This window comes from Myotis myotis, unplaced genomic scaffold (assembly GCF_014108235.1).
Source record: "Myotis myotis isolate mMyoMyo1 unplaced genomic scaffold, mMyoMyo1.p scaffold_m19_p_3, whole genome shotgun sequence".
NCBI classification, from domain to species: Eukaryota; Metazoa; Chordata; class Mammalia; order Chiroptera; family Vespertilionidae; genus Myotis; species Myotis myotis.
The window spans coordinates 211,316,460-211,340,196 of NW_023416335.1; the positions used below are offsets into that span (position 1 = coordinate 211,316,460).

The following is a 23,737-nucleotide window of genomic DNA, read 5'->3' on the forward strand; positions in this document are numbered from 1 at the left end:
GCTAAGGCGGGGCAACATGGCCGCCCCCAGCGCGCTGCGTCCCAGGGCTTGTGGGTGGTGCGCGGCCCAGTAGCTCCGCCGCCGCGGACGCGCCCTCTGCCGTCACCCGTGAGCCTGGGCTGGACCCTGGCAGCTCTGTGAGGCGGCGGTCGGAGAGGGAGCCATGGGGACGGTGCACGCCCGGGTAAGAGGCCCAGCGGGCTGCGTGACCTCTGGGTGGGCGCCGCGGGGACGCGCGCTCGCGGCGGCGCCCGGGGGGCGGTCCCCTGGCGAGGGGGCTCCGAGGGCAGCGCTCCCCGAGGCCGCCGTGGAACGGCCGGGCTCTCCGCTTGCAGCGCCCCGCGGCCCTGTGCCCGAGGCCGCCGCGATGCCGCCCGTGGGTCCCGCAGACCTCGGACAGGAGGCCGAGGCGCAGTGGAGGGGCGAGACTTGCCCAAGGTCACTGCGCGGGGCCGCGGGGCCGGAAGGAGCAGCCGGGTTCCCGCGCCGTCCCGGACCCGAGCGATACGCTCTTCTCTCCACGGCTTCCCTACCGTCGGCCGCTGCCAGCGTCTCCTCCCCGGTCACTCTCCGGCCTCCCGATCTGTAGCCTCCGGGAGCACCCGGTGTCCTCTTTCCCCGGCCCAGACCCCGCCGGAAGCCCCCCTTTTACCTCTCAGTGCGCTAGCCCCGCCTTGTAAAGAGGAGGCAGCAATGGTGCACCTTCCCGGGCTGTGGCGAGAATCAGCGGCACGTGCATGTTGAGTTCTTGCGCGGGCAGACGGACCGCTTGCCCAGCTGCTGCCCTTGCCCCTTTAACCGAGGGCCGGGAATACAAGTTTTGTCCAAGGTCACACCGTTAGAGCCTCGGGACGTCCCCAAACGCAGGTCTCTGAGTCCCAGCCCTTCATGCAACTTTCCTACGACGACGGGGGTGGCTTCACTGACAGCTCGGAAGTTCTCAGCTTCCCCGTTGTCTTCCCCAAAAGAAGGGAGCGCAGGGGTCCTGGCCTCCGGACTAGGACCCCGCAGACCTTTCGTTCAAGTGAAAGAAACACTGCTCTTCCGACTCTCTCACTCGGACACCATTGCACGCAGCTTCCTCCTCCTCCATCGCCCACGGCGCGGCCGTCACCAGCTGTCAGGCGTTCCTGTCTTTGGGAACTCAGCTCAGGTCACTTCCTACATACACCTTCTCCGTAGCTCCCGCTGCTCAGGTCCTTGACCTTTCCCCTCGGTGCCCAGTTTAGCTGTGTTTGCGTTTTTTTGTTTTATCCTTTTGGAGTGTAAGGCTCTAGATGTTGCAGTAGGAACTGCATCTTACATGGCTTGCATCCCTTGTAGCATCGTAAACAAAGTAAGCATTCATTCACTCATTCATTCATTCATTCATTCAAGTGAAATTGGCCAACGGGCTGGTCTGTGCCTGGTGCTGCTGTAGGTGCTAGGGGGACAGAATGAAAGTCTCTGTTTTTATTGAGCTCTTTTGGTGTTAGAATTGCTGCTGCTTCGATTAATGTATTGATAAAAAAAAAGAAGGGTATAAATTTAATTTGGCCTGTTTCACTAGCCAGTGTTATGTGAACTTGTTGGTCAAGACTCACAGTAGGAAAGTATGTTTTCTGTCTGGTATCCTCAAGCATGTGTGAAACAAAAGTTATGTGAAACACTTTATCATTAATATCTGTTATTATAAAAATGTTTTATATATTTTTATTGATTTCAGAGGAAAGGGAGAGAGATAGAGACATCAGTGATGAGGGAGAGTCACAGATTGGCTGCCTCCTGCACGCCCTCTACTGGGGATCGAACCCACAATACAGCAGGTGCCCTGATAGGGAATGGAACTGCGACCTCCTGGTTCATACGTTGATGCTCAACCACTGAGCCACACCAGCTGGGCATTTTATTTTTATTTATTATTATTATTTTTTAATATATTTTTATTGTTTTCAGAGAGGAAGGGTGAGGGAGAGAGAGATAGAAACGTCAATGATGAGAGATAATCATTGACTGGCTGCCTCCTGCACGCCCCCTACTGGGGATTGAGCCTGCAACCCTGGCATGTGCCCTTGACAGGAATCAAACCCGGACCTTTCAGTCCGCAGGTAGATGCTCTATCCACTGAGCCAAACCAGCTAGGGCCCAGCTGGGCATTTAAAAAATATTTTCTATTAGATTCTAGTCTATATCACTTTAAAGATGTTTTTCATAACGAAACATTTTATGCCCGATCCCTTCAGTTAGCACTGCAGTGTCTGGCACAATAAAATTTGACTGGCTGGCAGGCTGATCTGCTTAACGATTAGAAGCTAGATCCAGACATTTATTTTAACCCATTTCACCAGATACCTAGCACCATGCCGACTCTTTCAGACACTGGAATATAAGTTCTGAGGGTGAGGATCTCATAAGTGCTTGCCACATAGTAGGTTCTTAATATTTGGTGAATGAGTAAATTTCTTGGTAAGAGTTAATTTAGGACATCAATCTTTGACGTAACTAAAATCATAAAGACATCATCTCTGAAAGCCTGCGTTTCAGATTAAAGAATACAAACGGGTCTGGCCGGCCTTTAGTGAAGCTCTTTTCATGCTTTGAAATTTCAGGAAACACAGTAGGATTTTTAAAGACATAATGGAATATAAACGTTGTGCCTGGAAAGAGCATATTTTGCTTGGCTGTCAGATTAAGTGGGCTGAGTTGTGCGCATATTCATAACCACAGTGTTCACTGCATACATGACTTGCACTGTGTAAACTGAAAGATAACGAAGCGGCACAGGAAAAAGTTACTAATTTATTAATATGCTTGAGAAACAAAGTAATGATTCTGTTTTAAAAATGTTACACAACAAAAGCAGAGGATAGTGATAGGAAATAAGTGACATCTTCTTTGCTAGCATCCTCTTCCCCTTGACGTAGTGTTCCACGTCCTGCACTACAGGCAGGGACCTGGTCTGTGTGGCTCACTGCGGCGCTCCCTGCTGTTGGCCCGGTGCTCAGCATATGGCACTCAGTAAATGTTTGTTAAATGATCAAGAGAAAAGAAGTCATTCACTCTCCCACTTCACAGACACTTGAGTTCTTCCGATGGGCCAGGCGGATAAAAATAAGAAAAAGAGGGTGTCCTTGCGAAGGCCATAAAGTCCTGCTGTCCAGTGTCCCTGTGAAGGGGGCGGGTTCTACCCGAGGAAGCCGGACGGCTCACAGAGGAGATGCCACTGACGTGGCTTTTAAGCTACTAGGGGGCACTTACTTGTGGCAGAGAGAGCAAGTTGTGCAGGAACGTGAGTGTGAGGGGCAGGGCGCAGACTGGGCCTTCCGGTGGAGTGTGCCCTGCGAAGGGATCTGGCTGGGTTCTACCCTGTAGGCACTTTTGAGGACCGTACAGGCTTGGGCTGGGATGGGACAGAGGACTTGCTGTGTGAGGCCATCACCTTCCCAGAGAAGCAGTGGCGTGACAGAGGACGCACTGACGAGAGGCTGGAGTGTCCAGGGAAAAGGCGGCTCAGGGCCCCCACGGCGCTGCTCGCTGCGGGTGTCAGGCCTTCGGTGACTGACGTGCTTATTTGTAGAGAGTTAGTGGAGTCGGGAAGCAGCCAGATAACCGGTTAGCAGGGTTTTCCCCACACTTGCCTGTTTGTACAGTTACCTGGCGCCACGCTAGACCTGCTGAGCCTATCCGGGCGTGTCTGGGCATCCCTGTGGTTAGGCAGGCTTACACTGTAACATGCATGCTGTTATGCACACTGTTATGTCGCCTGGAGGGGAACCAGCACAGCCTGGAGTCCTTATTCAGAGGGCACTTGGATGCCTTCAAGATAACGTCAGTTCACGCTGAAGAAGGTGATCTCTCTGCCCATTGCGTGAGCATGCGCAGTCTTCTCAGTGTGCGAGGGAGACCTGCTGAACCCAAACAGATCTACCAGGTCCAGAAAAATATGTTTTAGTAATTTGGGTTGTCAGTGTAATTAGTTATCATAGAATAGCCAATTTTGATTTAAAAAATTAGGATGATTTCTCTAACAACAGGAAAGAAATTTTTCTTTTCCCTGATATATGTCTTGTGGCACCTTATTTTGAAATCATTTTTGTCTTCCAAAGGGCCTCAGATGTGCAGAACTAACGTAGCCGTAATCCTCGGTTCATGCCCCAGTCATTGGTTCACGCCTGACCCTTTCGGTTAATTGAAAATTCATGTTTGCTTTATTTATTGATAATACGCTGGACACTGAGGCTCTCGAGTCCAATATGGGACTTTACAGCAGCAGCAGCTTATGCCTGGCCCCCCACCCTGCTCCCGCCCCCACTGACCGGTGGGTGCCACAGCCCTGCGTTTTCTGGAGCATCATCTAAAGCTGTGGTTCTCAACCTTCTGGCCCTTTAAATACAGTTCCTCATGTAGTGACCCAACCATAACATTATTTTCGTTGCTACTTCATAACTGTAATATTGCTACTGTTGTGAATCGTAATGTAAATATCTGATATGCAGGATGGTCTTAGGCGCCCCCTGTGAAAGGGTCATTCGACCGCCAAAGGGGTCGTGACCCACAGGTTGAGAACCGCTGATCTAAAGACAAAACTGAGATTTTGGTTGTTTAAAAGTTACAAGTTCATTTCTCTGTGGTTCCTTCCTCCCTTTCAGAGTTTGGAGCCCCTTCCAGCCAGCGGGCCTGATTTTGGAGGGTTAGGAGAAGAAGCTGAATTTGTTGAAGTTGAACCTGAAGCTAAACAGGAAGTTCTTGAAAACAAAGATGTGAGTATTCTGTTCGAGGGCTTGAGGTGATGCTGGGAGGAAGGGAAAGGACGGACCTGTCTCCGTGACTCCATCAAAGAGTTTGCAGCCGACTGCCTCTCAGAGAGACCGGTGACTGAGAGAAACAGCTTCTGGTTTAGAAAAATGGCTCTTCCTGATCATTTATGTGGAAAGTTTAGACGAACTTTTATTTTTGTATTTATGTCATTAAAAAAAATTGTTTCAAAGACTAACTCAAATTCTGCTTCCGTTTATACTCTATTCCCTGCTCCCAGAAAAAAGACCTTGGTTCTTGAATGCAACTTTTCCTGAACTCTGTTGCTTTTGAAATTAAATGCAGCTGAGGAAATGAAAGCACATTTTCAGTAATTCTTAAATTCAGATCTTCTCTGTGTGGTATTCCAGTCACCTATAAGTTATAAGTTTCCCCAGTGTGTCCTATTATCTTTCTGTTACTTATCACCATCTACCATACTATACACATGGCCTTTTCCTCCCCTGAAATATAAGCCCCGCTGAGGCAGGAATTGATGTTTTGCGCACTGCTGTATCCTGTGTTTAAAATAACTCCTTGCTCTTGAACCAGTTAAACATCTGCGTGTTTCCTGCGTGCAGTGCTTTTATGGACACAGGTGAGCGAGAAGCAGCTCCTACTCTTGAAGGGCTTCCTGTCCAGGAGACAGTGAGAGGCCCTCTGAGTCAGCACTCGTCACAGAGATCACAGGAGATCTCTAGCAAAAGGCACGCCGCGTGAAACCAGGTCATAGTGCCACCGGGGCCAGCGCTGGGGGCCCGCTGGGAAGGACACACGGGCCTCTGGGCCTGCTGGGTGAGGACCCGCGTGGTCCCTGGCCATCTGGGTGCAGGCGACCTTGTTCACAGGAAGTGCAGACGTGGCAAAGGGTACGCTCAAGTCACCAGTTACTTGAAAAGGTGTGAAAAATAAATACGATAAAGTCTGGGATTAAGAAACGGGGGTCATTAAAGTTGGAAAAAAACTCCTTGGAATTAATTTCAGACGTGTGTCCTTGACTGGAAGCCTGAGCTCGTGCCGTGTCCCCTCAGCAGTCTGTCCTCTCGTCACGCAGGTGGTGGTGCAGCACGTTCACTTCGACGGGCTCGGGAGGACCAAGGATGACATCATCATGTATGAAATCGGAGACGTGTTCAAGGCGAAAAACCTCATTGAGGCACGTATTCTCTCTGCTTGGGTCTTCTATTCCCTTCTGAAGACCCTGGGCTCCCTGTGGCCTCACACCGCTACGTGCCCCGCCCCAGCCTCTGGCCCTGAAGCGAGCGTGGGCGCCCCAGGCTGAACCCCCTCACTTCCCCGGCGCCTCCCACAAACCGACACGTTCGCGTTCCCCCTTGTCCCTGAGCAGGGTGTCTGTCTCTCCCAAGGCCGCCCGCTGTGTTCTCACAGGCCCCAGCACTGGAAGGGGCTGTGGTGCCAGTGCTGCCGCCTCGCTGCACCCTGCTAAGCATCCCCCACTCTCCTGTGGGGGCCCTCGGGGTTACCCTCCCTGCGGTCCCTTTGGCCCTTGCTCCCTTTCCCGCAGTCTCCCTGGGTTGCATCATCTACTTCTGTCCCCTGGGGTCTCTTCTGTCCTTCTGAGCTCGGAACCACGTTTATGCGCCGGGCAGGGTCACTCAGCTTCCTCGTGGCAGGGCCTGTGGCTGCTTTCAGCCCTCGTTCTACTTGATCTGCAGCAGTGTTTGGCCATTCCCACTTTTAAAAATTAGTATTTTTTTAAAAAAAGATTAAAGTAATATATAAGTATAATTAAAAAAAAACAGTATAAAACAGTCTCATGGTGTAGAGGGCATTGAAGTGAGTGTGGGCTGTTCCCCCACTGCCTCGCCGAGGCCCGCCGGCCTTCAGAGAAAGCCAGGCGGAGGGCTTGGTGCGTCCTTCAGGACTGGCGCCTGCCGGGCAGAGCACGCCGAGCCTGTGCTCAGCAGCCCCCAGCTCCACGTTTCTCCTGCCCCTTTCACGCTCGGCCATATCAGTGACCACGGGCATCTTTCCACATCAGCACGAACCAGCTGCCCGGCACCCCATCAGTAATTGTGACGTTTCCTGTGGATGAGCATCAGACAGAGGGCTCAGGCGAGCAGGGCTGCAGCCAGCATCTGTGTGTACTTGATGGCGTATCTGCAGGACGCTGGCCTGCAAGTGGTCCTCTGGTCCGAGGCTGTGTGCTCCAGCTTTAACATTGTGCCATCTCGCCCCCCAAAGAGCAGTGCGGTCCGCACCGCCCAGCAGTGTTGGAGGGCCTGTTTCGCAGCACTGGGCGTCCTTGCACTTTAAGAATCCGTGCCAACCTGTAAGGAGAGAAATACCACCTCGTTGTTTCAATTTGCACTTTTTAATTATGAATGAGATTAAGCACATTTCCATGCCTGTTGGCCATTCACATTCCTCCCTTGTGAATTACCTGTTGGCGTCTTTGTTTTCCATTGGACTGTGGGCCTGTGTTAATAAGCTGCTTGTATGTTGAAAATGATGACTGTCCCCTCGCATGTGCTTTGCTTGCTTGTTGTCTTTGGAATGTGTTTATATCCTTTCTCGACATTTCCTTCCTCTCGGTTTCCATGAATCCATGCTCTCCTGGCTGCTTCCCACCTCGTCATTCATTTCAGGCCGGTGGCAGCCTCGTTCCCTGTGACCACCTCAAGGGTTGGTTTCCCACGAGGGTCAGTCTCCGGGTGCTGTCACCTCCTGGGGGTCTCATCCACAGCCTCATGCTCCCCAACCTCATTTCTAGCCATTTCCCTACTGAGCGTTAGCCCTGAACGGGCAGCTGCCCACCAGCATTTCCTCACGGAGTTGCCACAAACTTTGCCAACCTAGTGGCTGAACACTGGACTCCTGGCCTCTTCCCACCAGCCCTGCCCATCCCCCCCGACTTCTCCAATGGCCCTGAGAAGCCAGAGCCCAGAGCTGACCGTTTTTGTCGCCTCCCCTCTCTGCTTAGCTGCTCCATCCAGACAGTGGCCCTCCTCGGCTCTTGCCTGCGGAATGTGGGTCTGTCCTCCCTCTGACACGGGGACCGGCTCGGCCAGCCACTGTCACAGCTGCCGGCCTGCGGTGGGGTCCCTCCTCCTCCTTCTGTGATCACCCGCCCGGCCAGCTCCTGCCCTAAGGAAATGCCGTCCTGTCACCCCTGCTGACAGCCTCAAGTAACCCCTTTTCTGCAGGACGACACCACACTGCTGTCCACAGGGTCCTTCCCACTGCTCCTCGTCCCTTCCCGGCCTTCAGCTTAGCTCCCCGCCCCGCAGGAGGGCTCCTGCCCCAGAGGACGCTCTGGGCACTGAAGAGGAGGAAGAGCAGAGCGCGAATGAGAGCGCGTGCGCACACGGAGGGGCCCTCCTCCAGGCAGTGACTCATGCCGAGGCGCTTCTGCCAGGAGAGCCTGCAGCGCTGTGGCCTTTTACCCTGGGCTTTTGTTTCCACAAAAGGGGTTTATTATCTGCTCTGCTTTCTGCTCTCTGAAAAGGACTTCTTGTTGCCCCTTCGTGTTCCATCCCTTCTTTTGTGTCTGTCACGGGTGCTGTCTTCTCAGTGGCCAGCAAGCCCCACATGGTGGCCCCCAGCCTGGACATGGGGCTGCCTTCCATGCCGGTAGCTTAGAGAAATGCATCTTTGTTTCTCTCGTAGGTGATGCGCAAGTCTCACGAAGCCCGTGAGAAACTGCTCCGCCTGGGAATATTCAGACAAGTGGACGTCTTGATCGATACATGTCAAGGTACGCGCTGTGGGTGGCGGCATCTCCCACCCGTCCTCCAGGATCACAGGGCTTACCAAGCACCGGGCTGGGCAGCTGGCAGCCTCAGGAGTCACCACTGAGTGTCAGGCTCAGGGTGGACGGGCGGGCTGTGAAGATGTCCTCTGACCTGCACGGCACCAGGGCCTGAGGAGGGTCCGGAGGAGGGAGCCCGCCCTGCACGGCACCAGGGTGTGAGGAGGGTCCGAAGGAGGGAGCCCGCCCTGGACAGCACATGGGTGTGAGGAGGGTCCGGAGGAGGGAGCCCGCCCTGCACGGCACCAGGGTGTGAGGAGGGTCCGGAGGAGGAGCCCGGCCCGCAGCTGTCCGACGGGCTCCTGCAGGCCCCTCGGAAATGTGCTTGGAGAAGAGGGGGCACTGTGGTCAGAGCTCAGCCTCAGGCTTTGCTCACTGCCTGTTTGCTATGGCAGGCGCCTGCGGCTGGTGTCAGCTCTGCTCCTTGAGGTCCCCTGGGGCTGGTGTGGTTTTCCCGGGGTGTCTTGTCACCTCATCATCCCAAGATCACAGAAGCTGTTTGTGTGGCCCGGGTTGTGTGCCCCGGTCGCTGTGATGGCTGAGCACCATTCCCGCGTTCACCTCTCATTCCAGTGTCGGGAAGGCCGGCAGGGGTGAAAGGGTACCCCTCCCTTAGGCACCTGCCCCATGTTGTGCATAGCGCTCCCCTCTCATCCCCCGGCAGGACTCACTCACGTGGCCACACCTGGTGCAGGGGGGCTGCCGGGGGCTGGCAGTGAAGTCTGAGTGGCCACGTGCGCAGTAGGAGTTGAGGGTCCACTTACAGCTGGGACAGTGGCTCTCAAGGTGTAGTCCTGGCCAGCAGCGCTGCTCTCCCGGGGGCGTGGCGAAACGCACATTCAATCAAAGTAGGAACTTAGGGCGCAGCCAGTAACTGGCATAATGAGCCCTGGTGACTGTGATGCAGTGAGCTTGGAGACCACTGGCTGGACAAGAGCAGAGAAATGCGGGCGAGGCCGGCTGCCTGCATCCTCAGAGTGACAGTCATGCCCGTGCCCAGCTCTGCGCAGGCGTTTCGATCCAGTGAATCCTCACAGCTGGGCAAGTGTCACTGTTACTCTTTTAGAAAAAGGAGAGGTTCAGTAACGTTCCCAGGTCAACACGTGAGTGACGGGGGTGGCCCTGGCCCCACGCTGGTGTGCTGCTCCGGTGGTGAGTCTTGGTGGCGTTTAGCGTTAGCACCGCCCCCCCCCCCCACCTGCTGTCAGTGTGATATGCGCGTGGTCAGCTGGCCCACCTCCGCCAGCAGCCACCCTGGCCGCGCACCGGAACTCCCTGGGAACTGAACCAGGAGTCATTCCGGATGATTCTGTAATGGTGGGTGTGGTGGGTGCTGCCGAGAACCGAGAGCAGCAAGCGTGAGCCCTAAGGAAACCGCACTTGAGCTCACAGCAGTGCCCACTGCCGCTCAGCTGTAATAAGGCACCTCACTGACGCAGCGTGTTAATAACGGTGTGAAGAGGCGGTGGGGGGGTGTATGCAAACTGCACTTTGTATGTTTTTCAGTGAACCTAACACCACTGTAAACAATAAAATCTGCTCATCAGAGAAAAATAAACGGCTCTGACCTCCACCCTGAGGACGGACTCAGAGTGGGAGCCGGTGGGAGCCAGTGGGTGGGCGTCAGGGAGGGACAGCTGCAGGTACCCTCCTGTCCAGCCAGGGTCAGGGCAGCCCCTTCCTTCCCATGAGAGGCCACGGCCCCGCAGAGCGTGGCCTGGTCCCCCGCACCCAGGGCCCTTGGTGGGTGATGAGGCGGCTGCACTGAATTCAGACACTCATCACCCCAGGCCCCGCCCCCACCTGAGCATCTGTGTGCGGCTCATGCTTCTCTTCCAGGGTTACTACAGTCCCTCTTGGCACACGCAGTCCACGTTTTAATGTCAGTTGATTGAGGCCCAAATCTCTTCAGGCCCTTCCTGATGTGAGAACAGAGGCAGATAACGTGCTCACCTAGGTGCTGCCGTGGTTCCGGCCGCGCACACGCCTGCTTCCCAAGACCTCCCGCTGGAGGCGGTGGGCGCGGGCGGGCGTCCTGGTGGCGGTGTGGTGGTCTGCGCAGCGCCCTGAACCCCACAGCAGAGGGTGTGCTTCTCAGGGGAGGCTGCGGAACAGACGCCGCGGGTGCTGCTGGGCAGGGGGACCCGGAGTGAAGCCGTGTCTGCGGTCTCGGTGCTGAGTGCTTATTACTCACCCAGGTGACGACGCACTTCCCAACGGCTTAGATGTGACCTTTGAAGTGACCGAGCTGAGGCGGCTGACGGGCAGCTACAACACCATGGTCGGGAACAACGAGGGCAGCATGGTACGAGGGCTTCCCTCCCTTCCGTCTGCGCTGGTGAATGTGCCTGTTCTGAACCCGGGGTCGTTTCCACACCCTTCACCTTGACCTTCATTTGTGGGGTGACCCGTGCTTTCTCCTTCGTCTCCCTGATTGACCATGTTTCAGATGGTGGAGGCAATACTGACGTCAGTGGTGAACTACGAATGATTTGGGGAACGTTCATATTCAGTTCTTGTTCAAATTCCCCTGCTCTCCAGACCCCAGCGTTGGTTTCCCTGGGCCTCACAGTGCAGTCAGCGGGTGTAGTGGCCCTGGGCCCTGGGCGAGGACAGGGCGACAGGTAAAAGCCACCACAGATGATGGCTGCCCGGCTCCAGATCTGCAGTCCGCGTTTCTGGCCCGTGTGGGAGGGCCCCTCAGCTAGCCAGGTCCTTCTTAAGAAGTTATCATTCCTTCAGTGTAACCAAGGTCTCTTTCCCTCCCTCCCAGGTACTTGGCCTCAAGCTCCCCAACCTGCTGGGCCGGGCAGAGAAGGTGACCTTCCAGTTTTCCTACGGCACAAAGGAGACTTCCTACGGCCTGTCCTTCTTCAGGCCGCAGCCCGGACACTTCGAGAGAAAGTAGGGTCCCAGCAGGCCCTGGTGCGGTGGCCTGGTTAAGGGTTAAAGTTCAGGAGCTGGCTGGCGGCGGGGAGAGCGTGCAGAGTGAGCGCCCCTCCTGCAGAGCCACAGCGCTGCGCCCAGAGTGTGCTGAGTCTGTGGCTTTAAGTGTGTGCGCGCTGTAGTCACTGTGTCGCGGCTAAGCTCCGTCCGTTGTCTCCTAGCTTCTCCGTGAACTTGTATAAAGTGACGGGGCAGTTCCCGTGGAGCTCCCTGCGGGAGACGGACAGAGGCGTGTCAGCCGAGTACAGTGTGAGTGGCGCCCCGGCATTCCCTCCCTGCACCCGTGTGGGAGCAAACGCCTGTTTCCCCGATTCCCCGGGATCTTGCGTGTTTAATGAGTAACCTAAGGAGGCCTCGTTCTGAGGCCCGGCTGGCCGCCGTCCAGTGGAGGTGACCGCCCGTGTGCTTGCAGTTCCCCATCTGGAAGACCAGCCACACCGTCAAGTGGGAGGGCGTGTGGCGCGAGCTGGGCTGCCTCGCCAGGACCGCGTCTTTCGCCGTCCGACAGGAGAGCGGCCACTCCCTGAAGTCCTCTCTCTCGGTAAGGGCCTCCCTGTGCGAGACTGTTTGCACCCACTGCTGCAGCCGCGTGGCACCTTGGGAAGTAGCCTTCGCCAGCATGGGGCGGTTGACAGGTGTCCCAGGTTGTGTGGAAAGATGGTGCGCCCTGGCCACTGGATTCATAGGCTCCCGTTGTCATGTTTGAGATAGCATTGGTGTAACGGGGAGCGGGGTGCGGAAGAGCCGCTGGGTTCCAGTTGAGAGCTGAGCGGACCTCGGTCAGGGTGGTGAGCTCCTTGAGAGAACGGACCCGGGCGGGTCTCCTGCCCCATGAGCGAGAATTGATTGTTTCGCTCTCTCGGGTCCCTCCTGTCCAACACGGGGTGACGGTCCCACCTTCCTCACGGGTCTTCACAGAGATGAGTGATGTAAGGGCTGTGCCGTGCCAGCACCAGGCCTAGCGCACAGCTAGAGTTCATAAGCGCCGTGGCTTTTCAGTCCTGTTGGAACTGAGAACACCGGGTGCGTTTCTTGCAGCACGCCATGGTCATCGACTCCCGGAACTCCTCCATCTTGCCCCGGAGGGGCGCTTTGCTGAAGGTGAACCAGGTAGGGTTCCTGCTCCTGGGCCTCCCGCACTCGGGCCCTGGGGATGGGCTCACGTCTCAGTATTGACCGTTTTCCTTTCATTGTAAAGGCCGTGGTAGGACGGCCCGCTAGGATGTCAGTGCACCTTCACCCAGGTGAGCGAGCGTCACTCTGGCCTCTTGGTGTCACTGGATGGGCCAGGAGGACAGTCGTGCTTCGGTGTGAGTGTTTTCCCATGAGAGAACTCCTCACGCAGGGCCAGCAGGGGCCAGGCTGTGGTGCCAGGGACACACGCGGCCAGGCTGCGGCGCTGCGGCTCTGCCCTGATTGCAGGGTCGGAGCAGCTGGCAGTCGGCAGTGGGAAATGTGCAAGACCCTGATGGTGTTTGCTTTTAATCCTCACGTGCGGGTATTTTTTCCATTGATTTTTAGAGAAAGTGGAAGGGGGGGAGGGAGGAGAGGAGAGAGAGAAACATCGATGTGAGAGGGACACATCGATTAATTGCCTCCTGCACGTGCCCCAGCCAGGGCTGGGGATCGAACCTGTAACCGAGGTACGTGCTCTTGACCAGGAATCAAACCCAAGACCCGTTGGTGTACAGGCTGACCCTCCAACCACTGGGCTAAATCGGCCAGTGCCCGGCTGATGTTTTTTCAAACGCCGATTTGGCCAAGCAGCGGTCACCCATTGCAGGCTCTGTGATAAGACGGTCACGCGCCCGCGCTTTCCTGTCACGTGGGATGGGCAGCTCCAGCTGCTCAGGGTGTTTGGTGACCGTCTGTCAGGCCCTGCACGCGTGGCACGGCTTCTGGGAGACAGCGGTCTGTGTAACGATGCAGAGCCGCACGGCACATGGCGCTGCGGCGGGTGGCGTGGCGGCCTGTGTGGCACGCCTGCTCCTCTGACCTGTGGCTTGGCCCCCAGGAGCTGGCCGGCTACACCGGAGGGGACGTGCACTTCATAAAAGAAGACTTTGAGCTTCAGTTGAATAAGCCACTTGTGTTTGACTCCGTGAGTATCTGGGCAGATGTTGTCGCGCCCTCTCATCCCTCGTGCTCGCCCCACAGGCTTGCTCTTCCCCGCCCCAGGGCTGAAGGTTCGCGGGCAAGTGTAACTGTTCTCCCGACAAGGGGAGCCGCAGGGAAACAGTGGTTTGCTTATGTCTCACTAGGTCGTCTCAGCCTCTCTCTGGGGCGGGATGCTGGTCCCCATTGGAGACAAACCGTCGAGTATCGCCGACAGGTGAGCGGGTGAGGGATCCTGGGCACGGCACGTGTTTTCCTGCCGCTCTTCTGGGTTGGTTTCTGTAAGGCGTTTCAGAGACGTTTAGGAGAGCAAGTATTTCCAGTTTTACTGTAGTTTTTATGTTTCAGTGAGTTTCAAAATACCTAGCATACCTCCTATTTAACATTTTGCCTTTTGGGGGGAGGGAGTTAACTTTGTTATATTAAAGAACTTGTATTTTCCCTTGAGTAGGAAAGGAAATAGTTGATACACGTTGCTGAAATATAAAAATAGAGAGACATTTAAGGAGGTAAAGATACAGTCCTGCTCAGTGGAGTTTACATTTGGGATGCCTTCCTTTCTGTTTTTTTGTGGACGTGAGTTTATACACGTTAATGTATATACTCATCTGTTGGTTATTGACATATTTGTTGTGTATAGATTTGTGTTCTCCCTGTTTTCATAAAAGTTTGTATGTTTTTTTAAAATTCTCACATGAGGATTTTTTCCCCATTGATTTTTTTTAGAGAGTGAAAGGTGGGGAGGGGGAAAGGGGACGAGAGAGAGAGAAATGTCAGCGTGAGAGAGACGTATCAGTGGCTGTCCCAGTTCCCATCCCAACCCGGGATCGAACCTGCAGCCCTTTGGTATGTGGGCTGACGCTCTAACCACTGACCAAACCGGCCAGCACTAAAACAGTTTTAAAGAAATTATAGCGTGTATACCATTCCCCAAGTCAGGAGAAGTTTTTCATAAGCAGCGTTGTAATGCTTCTCTACTTGCACACGAACGACGCTGTGAAGAATGTGATTTTGTAACTAACTTTTGTTCACTTTGTTTTCTGAGAGGAGATTCCTAAATGTGGAAATACGTCTCCACGGCCTAGGAACGTTTCCGGCTGATGAGGCAGAGCCGGCCTTTCAGAAGCCGGTGCCAGCGGCTGCGCTCCGGCCAGCAGGGGGTGCCGTTGTCCTGGCTGCTCGGAAAGGCTCCGCCTGTTCTCCAGGGCCAGAAGCTCCTTCGGCCTTGCATGAGCTTAACCTAGCCTTTTGGCTGGCTGTTTGGAAGCATAAAAGCGTTTCATTTCTAAACTCCGGGACCTAACATTTCACCTCCATATGGCACAGAATATAATGCACAGAAACACATTCAGAAGTGTTGGAAGATTCATGTGCAAGGGCGCCCATTGCAGCCTTGTTGAGGATAGCAAAAGTTCTGGAACTGCCAGCAGGGGGCTATTACATGCCCGCACAGCCATGGGGAAGAAGACGTGGAAGTATGAAAGGAATGGGATTAGATGTTAATGAAATCCACCGTCGCTGTGCGCCTGCCCGGGGCTGGAGTGTTCTCCCCGCGCCAGCCTACGGTGCGCCTTCTGCATGGTCCTGTGCGACGTTCCGCCGGCTTCCTCTGATGGCTGCGTTCCCTTCCAGGTTTTACCTCGGGGGACCCACGAGCGTGCGCGGCTTCAGCATGCACAGCGTCGGGCCGCAGAGTGAAGGTCTGTCTTCCCCAAGCCCCGCCCTCAGCTTTGAAAGGATGTGTTTGTTTAAACCACCAGAATAGTAGGTGTCACCACCAACACAGCGCCTACCACCCAGCAGGCCTGGGAAGGTACTTGTTAAGGGAATTGTAGGAAATATATCCAAGCGAAAATACAGCACAGTGAGTGGCGTGTGTGACGGTGATGACGTGTGTGATTGTTATTGGTGGGAGATAACCCTGTTTCTCCCACCAATAACAATAATGAAGATGTTTATAAGAATATATACTTTATCATTTTAAATGACTCTATTTTATCTTATTGACATACTATAATTTTTAAAAAAATGTTTTTATTGATTTTAGAGAGAGGAAGGGAGATGGAGAGAGAAACATCAGTGATGAGAGAGAATCATTGATTGGCTGCCTCCTGCATGCCTCCTACTGGGGAATCGAGCCTGAAACCCAGGCATGTGTCCTGACGGGGAATCGAACCGTGACCTCCTGATTCATAGGTCGACGCTCAACCACTGAGCTACACCGGCCAGGTGACATACTGTAGTTTTTAAAATCAATGGCCGTTATTGTTGAGAGCAGTTTCAGGTTTAAAGAAAAACTGAGCAGAAAGTACAGGGTTCCCTGCGGCCTGCCGTGCGCCTCTGTTGCTAACGTGCGCTGCTGTTTCACTGTTGCTGTCATTGCTGAGCCGGTGCCGACGCGTTAGTACCCGCTACGTCCCGTGGCGCACGTTAGGCTCACGCCGTGCCTTCGACAGAAGCACAGGGCCCGATAGCAGCCTCACCGCCACACGCCCACCATGCTCCCTGCCCATCCCTCCACCTGCCCAGCCCCGGCAACCGCTGAACTTGTTACTGTCTCCGTCGTTTTGCCTTTTCCAGAAAGTCACGTAGTTGGAATCGTACAGTGCGAAGCCTTTGAAGGCTGCCTCTGACGCAGTGGCATTTACTGTTCCTCTGAGTCTGTTTATAGCTTGATTGCTCAGATGTTTCTATCACCAAATACGGTTCTATAAATAATTTTACAAATAACGTTCCAGGACACCAGTTTGCTATCCACTCCCCTGTTGGAGGACATCTTGGCTGGCGTCAGGGCACTCGGTTTTGGGCATTCGGAGCAAAGCTGATGAAATTTCCACGTGCAGGTTTCCGTTTGGACATAGGTTTCAGTTCGTTTGGGTTAGTGCCGAGGAGCACAATTGCTGAGTCACGGGGAAGAGTCGGCGACTGTGTTCGCAGGGGCCGCACCGCGCTGCACTCCCACCGCACGGACAGAGATAAGAACTTACACTTCAGTAGCATTTGTGTTAGACTCGGGTGCACAGCGTGGTGGTGAGACAGTCTCACGCTTTAGGAAGTGACCCCGTGCTCCCAGTGCCTGGAGCCTCCCTAGTTGTTAGTGTCATTGTCATGGCCGCACACTTCATCTGCTGGCCACACCAACATCTAAACAGGGCCAAGCGTTAGACATGGAAACGGTTCTTTTTCCTGTGATTGTGAAGCAGTGACGCAGTGAGCACGGGACAGTCTCCGTGCCTTCTGTAACTCACTTCATCATCGAACGTGGAAGTGCAGCTGCTGGTGGCAGGACTGTGTGTGGAGGCGTGTTGCTTGCGTGTTGCTCTGAGACGTGAGAGAGTTTTGGTGCCTGAGCCTCTGGCACTTGACATTGTGTCAGGTCCCTCCACGCGTCATGATAAACTTTGAAAACGTCACTCAGTGGGCGCATTTATTCCATTTTAAAATATTCTGTCCTGATTTTTGTTTTTTAATATCTTCGTTGCTTCGATTTTATATTTTATAAATAATGAGGGCCCATGCACAGACTTCTGTACAAAATGCAGATGGGATGGTCCCTTTTCACTTATTTTTGGAGTGCTTTCTCAGCATCTTATTTTCTTAGAAAAGTAACATAGTTTACAGGTAGCTTTGTTTTATTTTTCATTATTAGTACGCACTGAGTGCTTCCATGAGAGTGTAGGCGTGTGCACTTGCCTGGAAGTTATACACAGTGAGGTTCCACTCAGGTAGCTGTCAGGTAGCCCATTGGTACATTCTGTGGTCAAGAACGTAAACCGTCCTAACTTTTCATGAGAGCAGTTTGACAGTATGTATCAAGTGCCTAACGCAGTGGTTCTCAACCTTCTGGCCCTTTAATACAGTTCCTCATGTTGTGACCCAACCATAACATTATTTTCGTTGCTACTTCATCACTGTCATGTTGCTACTGTGATGAATCATCATGTAAATACCTGATATGCAGGATGGCCTTAGGCGACCCCTGTGAAAGGGTCGTTCGACCGCCAAAGGGGTCGCGACCCACAGGTTGAGAACTGCTGCCCTAAAGTCTATACGTGCAGGGACTTTTAATAACACCCCCCCCCCACCCCCCCACAACTGGAAGCTGGGAACCCAGGTGCCGTCAATAGAACCAGACGGTGAAGAGCGGATCGCCACACGTGGACTGTTTCTCAGCCATGAGGGCACGACGAGGAGCCTGGCCTGGTGGCCGGTGTGTGAGGGCGTCAGGCTGCCCGACCTGCGCAGCGAGGCCGGGGCAGCGCTCACTTAGCGGCCTGGCGGGTGGGACTGAGCAGGGCCCGCGAGGGGCTGCCCACGCCTGCTGCTCCGTCCCGGTGCTCCTTTCGTGGTGTGCTCGTGTGTGGAAACTGGGCTGTACGCTCAGGATGTATGTACTTGTCTGCATGTACACGTGTGTGCAAGGAAATGCATCACCGGCTCCTGTGCACTACCAAGAAATTAGACACCAACATGCCGTGGGTGAGGAGTAGGTGCATGTGCGGTGCCGCGGGTGACTACGCAGACCAGCCTCACCTGGTCACGGAGCAGGGCGTGTCAGGAAAGCTCATTGCAGCACATGAGCTAAGGAAGCAGGCGGCACTGGAAGCCCCCTCTGTGATTGGAAATGGCTCACATTTTACTTTCTTATTTGTGGTTGCTTACCGCCCACTGGGGGAAAGGCAGGGTGTAGGGTTATCTCTGAACAGAAGTGGAAGTTTCCCCTTCCCACCCCTGTGGTAGCAGCTTCCCACCCGCCTCTCACGTTACGATTAGATGGAGAGGCCGTGGCTGGGAAGCAGGGAGCCAGCACGGGCCTCGAGCTCTTTGTCCTGCCTGTTCCCTAGAGCAGTGGTTCGCAACCTTGGCTGCACATTGGAATCACCTGGGGATCTTTTTAAAATCCTGATTTCTGGGCCTCATCCTCTGGAAATTCTGTTTCTTTGTTATGGGGTGGGGCTACAACATTAGTAACAACAAATCACTGCCTTAGAGCCTCAGTGAGGAAGGGACGCAGGAGGCGAGTCTCCACGTCGTCCAGCAGTTCATTCCGGGCTAGTCTCAGAGACAGCGTCTCTCCTTCTTATGACAGGTTTGTCGTTTCGTATCAAAGGTCCGCAGACCATCTATAAAGGTCTTTTGCAACAACATGTAAACATTTCAGGGTTGTGTTTTCTTGTCACTTTCATGCTATGGCTGTTTGTAGTTGAAATGGAGCAGGTAGCAGTTGTCAGAACCCGAGGGGCAGTTACCCAGGGTCATGAGCCCTCACCAAGGAGCCCTTCTCTCGCGTGGCGCTGGGTGCTGCCTCCACCGTGAGTGGCAGAGGCCGTGCCTGTGGATTCGCAGCGCGGGCAGCGTGTCCCGAGGGTGCAGAGACACGTTCATCTGTCTCCATTGTGGAGTTTTTGCAAAATGCCGCCTGTCAGGTGGTGGTGATGGGCGCTTAGGGGACAGTGAGTCCCAGGAGGCCTAGCTTTGTTTAATGCTGGAGGTGCTTGCGGCCCCGGTGAGCCTGTTTTATTTCGGGCACTTCACAGGGATGCTGTGTGTCTGACTTCACTGCTTTCTAAGCGGCGTTGGCATTTTTCCTGCTCAGGCAGAGTGCAAAGTCAGCGGGACAAAGCTTATCCACGTGGAGGCTGGCAGCCTCGGCGTCGGGAGCAGCCAGGCCTGAGGCTGCGCACGGGAACTGTGGCCCCGGCCTCTTACACTGTGTGGCCTTGTCTCTGCACCCCGCCTTGCAGGAGACTACCTGGGCGGAGAGGCGTACTGGGCTGGCGGCCTGCACCTGTACACCCCCTTACCCTTCCGGCCCGGCCAGGGCGGCTTCGGCGAGCTCTTCAGAACACACTTCTTCCTCAACGCAGGCAACCTCTGCAACCTCAACTACGGTAAACGGGGCTCAGACACTGCTGTGGAGTGGACTGATGTTTGCAAGCACAGTGCCAGCCAGGTGTCTGTCTGTCTAGATCACACAGTCTTTAAATTTTAGGGCTGTGCCTTCCTTAAGAAACTCATACAACACCCGACACTGTGCAGAGTAACATTTCTGGTTGAGTGAGTGGGTCGCACATGGAAAACCCCCCTCGAATGCTGTCTTGCAAAGACACACCTATGCATTTGCCCAGCAGACATGCCCTGCCGGTCAGTGAGGCCATGACTGGGTCCCGTTCTCATGGCGCTCAGGGCGAGGGGAGACCCCGGGGACGTATCCAGCCGGGGGGACATCCGAGGTGTCCAGTGCTGCACGCAGCACAGGCCCTCAGCCTGGTGTCTGGAGGGGCGTGCCATTCAGCAAAGGGACAGAATGTGCCGGGCCCAGAGGCTGGAGAAGCTTGGCTCCGGGACAGGGAGAAGTGTGGTCCCACGCCCTCTCCATCCGGGTCCTACCTGCGTCTCCTGACTATCCAGGCCTGGCTTTGAGCATGGCCAGAGGGCACAGAGCCAGCGAGCGAGCGAGGCTGGCCCAGGATGGTGTGAAAGGCAGGGCCGCACCGTGGACACCCCTCCTTCTCCTTTCAGGGGAGGGCCCCAACGCTCACCTTCGCAAGCTGGCCGAGTGCATCCGATGGTCCTACGGCGCGGGCATCGTGCTGCGGCTGGGCAACATCGCCCGGCTGGAGCTCAACTACTGCGTGCCCATGGGCGTGCAGGCGGGGGACAGGTAGGTGCCGCGCATTCTCAGCCACTGCCCCACCTCTGTCTTGGGCGTGCGAGTCGTCTCATTGGCCTTTGAGATTCAAGGTTTAGGAGAAGTTGAAGAGGTAGCAAGAGATTGAAAGTATACGTGTTTTCTCCATTGTTTCTTTTCTGTCTTGTTGGGAGGGAAATATGTGACGTGTCCCCACCTCACACGCTTGCACTTGCTGCTGCCGCGTAGTGGAGCTCCTCGGGTCGGCCACGGCGGGCGAGGCCACGGGCGGGCGAGGCGTTACAGATCCGCTTGCTGGTGACCGCTGGCCGGGGACTCGGGCTGGAGGGCAGAGCTTCGCTCCCGGCCCCTGGGGGAACCCGCCACCTTGCCCTTTCTCCGCAGTCATCTTACTGAGCAAGGTGCTCACCACCACATGGATGACGATGGCATAGGGGCATTTACAGTTACAGAAACGCGTTCCTTCTCTGTTATTTGGTGCCTGATGAAGCTTTAAGAAATCCCTGTCGTTGTGTACGTGTCAGCAGCTCGGCTGCTGTAAGAGAACACATAGACCCAGGGCGTAAGCAGCACGTTTCTCTCTCCCTGTTCCGGAGGCTGGAGGCCCCGCCACCACCTCTGCTCCTCCGAGAGCCGAGTGCGAGAGAGAGCGCAGCCGCTCCGTCCACGCGGGACTGCTCTGCTGGGCTCGGAGCTGCGGAGAGACAAGTCACCTCTCCTTGCTGACCTTGCTGGAGTTTTTGTCCCAACTAATTCTGCACTAATCCCTGCCTCAGAAAACACGCAGGCTGTTCCCGTGTCGAGCAACTGGTGTGTGTTAACTGTGTGCACTGTGAGTCCAAACTACACAGGGAAATACTTTACGGATGTTCTGTTGCAAAGAAAACCGAAGTGCACGTGGGTTTAGCTGTAGCTTTATCGTCGCTCACTGGCCTGAGGCTCAACCTCCTGGACGGGCCGCCAGCCCTGCCCTGGCACTCCCTGGCCGTGGGACTTGCCCTGGGCGTCCTGTCCTTCAGACAGTGGGGTGCAGTCCCCCCCCCCCCCCGGGCTGTGGCCACGGAGGCTGCATTGTTGTTGAGGCCACTGGAGGTCACTGTGCCCCAGGAAGCAGCCCCGGGGCTGAGGGAGCCCGTGGAGTGGACCCTTCCTCATGTGTCTTCACAGACAATGGCCGGCTCCCCGCAGCCGGGCTCCCCTCCCTCCAGGTGGAATCGGGAAGGTGCTTAGAGGTGGATTCCAGTGGGTTTCTTCGGGAAGGAGGCAGCCTGCTGTGTGCGTGGGTTTAAGGACCAGAACGTGAGCCGCTCCTGCGCCAGGGCTGCACGGCTGTCTGTGCTCGAGGCGCTGCAGCAGGTGCCGCTGTGCTCAACGCCCTGGGGGCGGGCGGTGCCTCGAGGCCCGCGCAGTCACTCATGTGCCGTCCAGATTGGAACTTGGGGACGTTTGAGTGAAGTTGTCAGAATGTAATCGGCTCTTCTGAAACTCAGCAGCAGCAGGCTGGGAATGGATGTGTGCAAATCACAGATTTCCCCCAAGTTCATGCTGGCATCTCTAATTGGATTTCGGGCCTTCACACAAATGGAAACGGTTCTGAAACGTTCGCTAGATTTAACGCTGGGGGTGATTGCAGCCCCTTGTCTCTGAGATCTAGCAGCGTTGCCACGGTGCGGCTGAGCGGGTCTCCGGAGACGGTGATGAGTGAGGCGGCCGCCTGGGGAGCTGCGCCCGGGAGTGCCAGGCAGAGGCGAGAAAGGGCCATCTCGGCCGAAGGGCGAGCGCCTCTGAGCTGCGGGGCGAGCAGAGCCGCCACAGCCCTGATTTCCTGCCCTTTTCCTAGGATCTGTGATGGCGTCCAGTTTGGAGCTGGGATCAGGTTCCTGTAGCCGCGAGCGTCCTCCAGCCCCTCCCCGGAAACACGTTGGAGCGATTCTCTGGCCGCAGCCCTCGTGGGGATCCCTGTCAATAAACATTCAAGACAAACACTCAGACGCCCTGTGGCCACGGTTTGCTTTTCTGGGCCAGCATCGCACGCGGGCTCCTCCTGGGACCAGGGGCCGGGGCAGGAGACACCCCGTCACCGTCCCCAGTCCTCTCCTCCCCAGACGCGAGGCTTCTGTGATGGGTCCCCATGTGCCAGCGCTCCTTCCGCCTGTTGAGTCACTGAATGTGAGTGGCCGGGAAGGAGGAAGTGTGTGTAACGGGGTCACTGAAGCAGAGAGGGCCGTGTCTCCTGGAGAGCAATAGCTGCGTCAGTCAGACTGGTTAGTGCCCGGGTTCCTGCGGCCGCTCCAGCAAACCGCCGCTAACCCGGTGTCTCGAGCACACAGCGGGCACCGTGCCGTCTGCGGCCAGAAGTCCAGGATGGGTCTCCCGGGCTGGAGCCAGAGTGGCCGGCTGGTTCCTTCTGGGGAGACTCTTTCCTGGCCTCGTCCAGTTCCCAGAGGCCCCACCTGCCTGGGCTGACGGCCCGTCTGTGTTTTCAAAGCCAGCACGTGGCGCCTTCCAGTCTCCCTCAGGCTCTGCCTCTGCCCTTTGATGGCTCCTGGTGACTGTCGGGCCGCCCGATCATTCAGGCCTCCCTCCTTATTCTGAGGCCCTCTGTTCTGTGGCCCCTCAGTTCTGCCTGCAGCCCACACCCCTCGCTGTGTTCTGTGACATCGTCACACAATCCCGAAATGGGAGCGTGGACAGTTTCATGGGGGCAGTGGGGGAGGCAATTACTATTCTCCCCAACCCACCTGTGTCTCAAAGGATATATTTGGGATATATGTATTAGTCACATGTGGGAAACTTTTTTTTTTTTAGTTAAACTTCCTTTGAATTCTTTTTTTTTTTAATATATTTTATTGATTTTCTACAGAGAGGAAGGGAGAGAGATAGAGAGTTAGAAACATCGATGAGAGAGAAACATCGATCAGCCGCCTCCTGCACATCTCCTACTGGGTATGTGCCCGCAACCCAGGTACATGCCCCTGACCGGAATCGAACCCGGGACCCTTCAGTCCGCAGGCTGACGCTCCATCCACTGAGCCAAACCGGTCTTGGCCCCTTTGAATTCTTAGGAAAAAATGTTGCCATGTGAAGATGTCCAGGGGAGAGGTGCCGCCCCCCAGCCTTGGCCAGGACGCGTCCCTGCAGGGTTTCCCTCCCTCTCCAAGCCGGGGCTGTGTCCCTTCCTTTCACATTGTCCTCCCCGGATCTTTTTCGTGTCTTTGCCAAGTGAGCTTGGGGCTCAGGGCAGCCTGAGGGCAGCTTGGAGCTCAGGGCAGGTCGTGGGGCTCAAGCTTGCAGGCCCCGAGGGCTGTCTCGGCCTCCGCCTGCAGGAGCTGCGGGGACTTGCAGAGAATCTGTAGGAAGAAACAGCTTCCCTTTCTTATAATTGGGAACATGGGAAACTAGATTCCCCCCACCTCCCCAAATAGTTTCCTTGTTTGGGGAGAAACCCGTTCGAGCCCTGGCATGGCCAGACTGTAAGT

The 23,737-nt window shown here is 55.4% G+C and overlaps 1 protein-coding gene across 2 annotated transcripts; it reads left to right on the top strand.

Moving 5' to 3' along the window:
- SAMM50 (SAMM50 sorting and assembly machinery component) lies at nucleotides 1–22,249 on the top strand. 2 transcript variants are annotated; one of them, XM_036298794.1, is made up of 15 exons: nucleotides 1–184; nucleotides 4,629–4,739; nucleotides 5,828–5,929; nucleotides 8,404–8,491; nucleotides 10,744–10,850; nucleotides 11,319–11,449; nucleotides 11,653–11,740; nucleotides 11,904–12,032; nucleotides 12,530–12,601; nucleotides 13,506–13,592; nucleotides 13,753–13,823; nucleotides 15,239–15,306; nucleotides 19,351–19,497; nucleotides 20,129–20,270; nucleotides 22,099–22,249. In XM_036298794.1, the coding sequence occupies exons 1-15, from the start codon at nucleotides 164–166 to the stop codon at nucleotides 22,142–22,144; spliced, it is 1,410 nt and encodes a 469-aa protein (XP_036154687.1). In that variant the 5' UTR covers nucleotides 1–163; the 3' UTR covers nucleotides 22,145–22,249. The 2 variants fall into 2 exon arrangements, with proteins under 2 accessions (XP_036154687.1, XP_036154688.1); XM_036298795.1 differs by lacking the exon at nucleotides 15,239–15,306.
- The last annotated feature ends 1,488 nt before the right edge of the window (nucleotides 22,250–23,737 follow it).

Excerpts from the sequence above, each read along its gene's own strand:
- SAMM50 (XM_036298794.1), top strand. The coding sequence starts at position 164 with ATGGGGACGGTGCACGCCCGG. Across the intron at positions 4,740-5,827 it reads AAGTTCTTGAAAACAAAGAT|GTGGTGGTGCAGCACGTTCA; the intron begins GTGAGTATTCTG and ends CTCGTCACGCAG. Across the intron at positions 20,271-22,098 it reads GGCGTGCAGGCGGGGGACAG|GATCTGTGATGGCGTCCAGT; the intron begins GTAGGTGCCGCG and ends CCCTTTTCCTAG.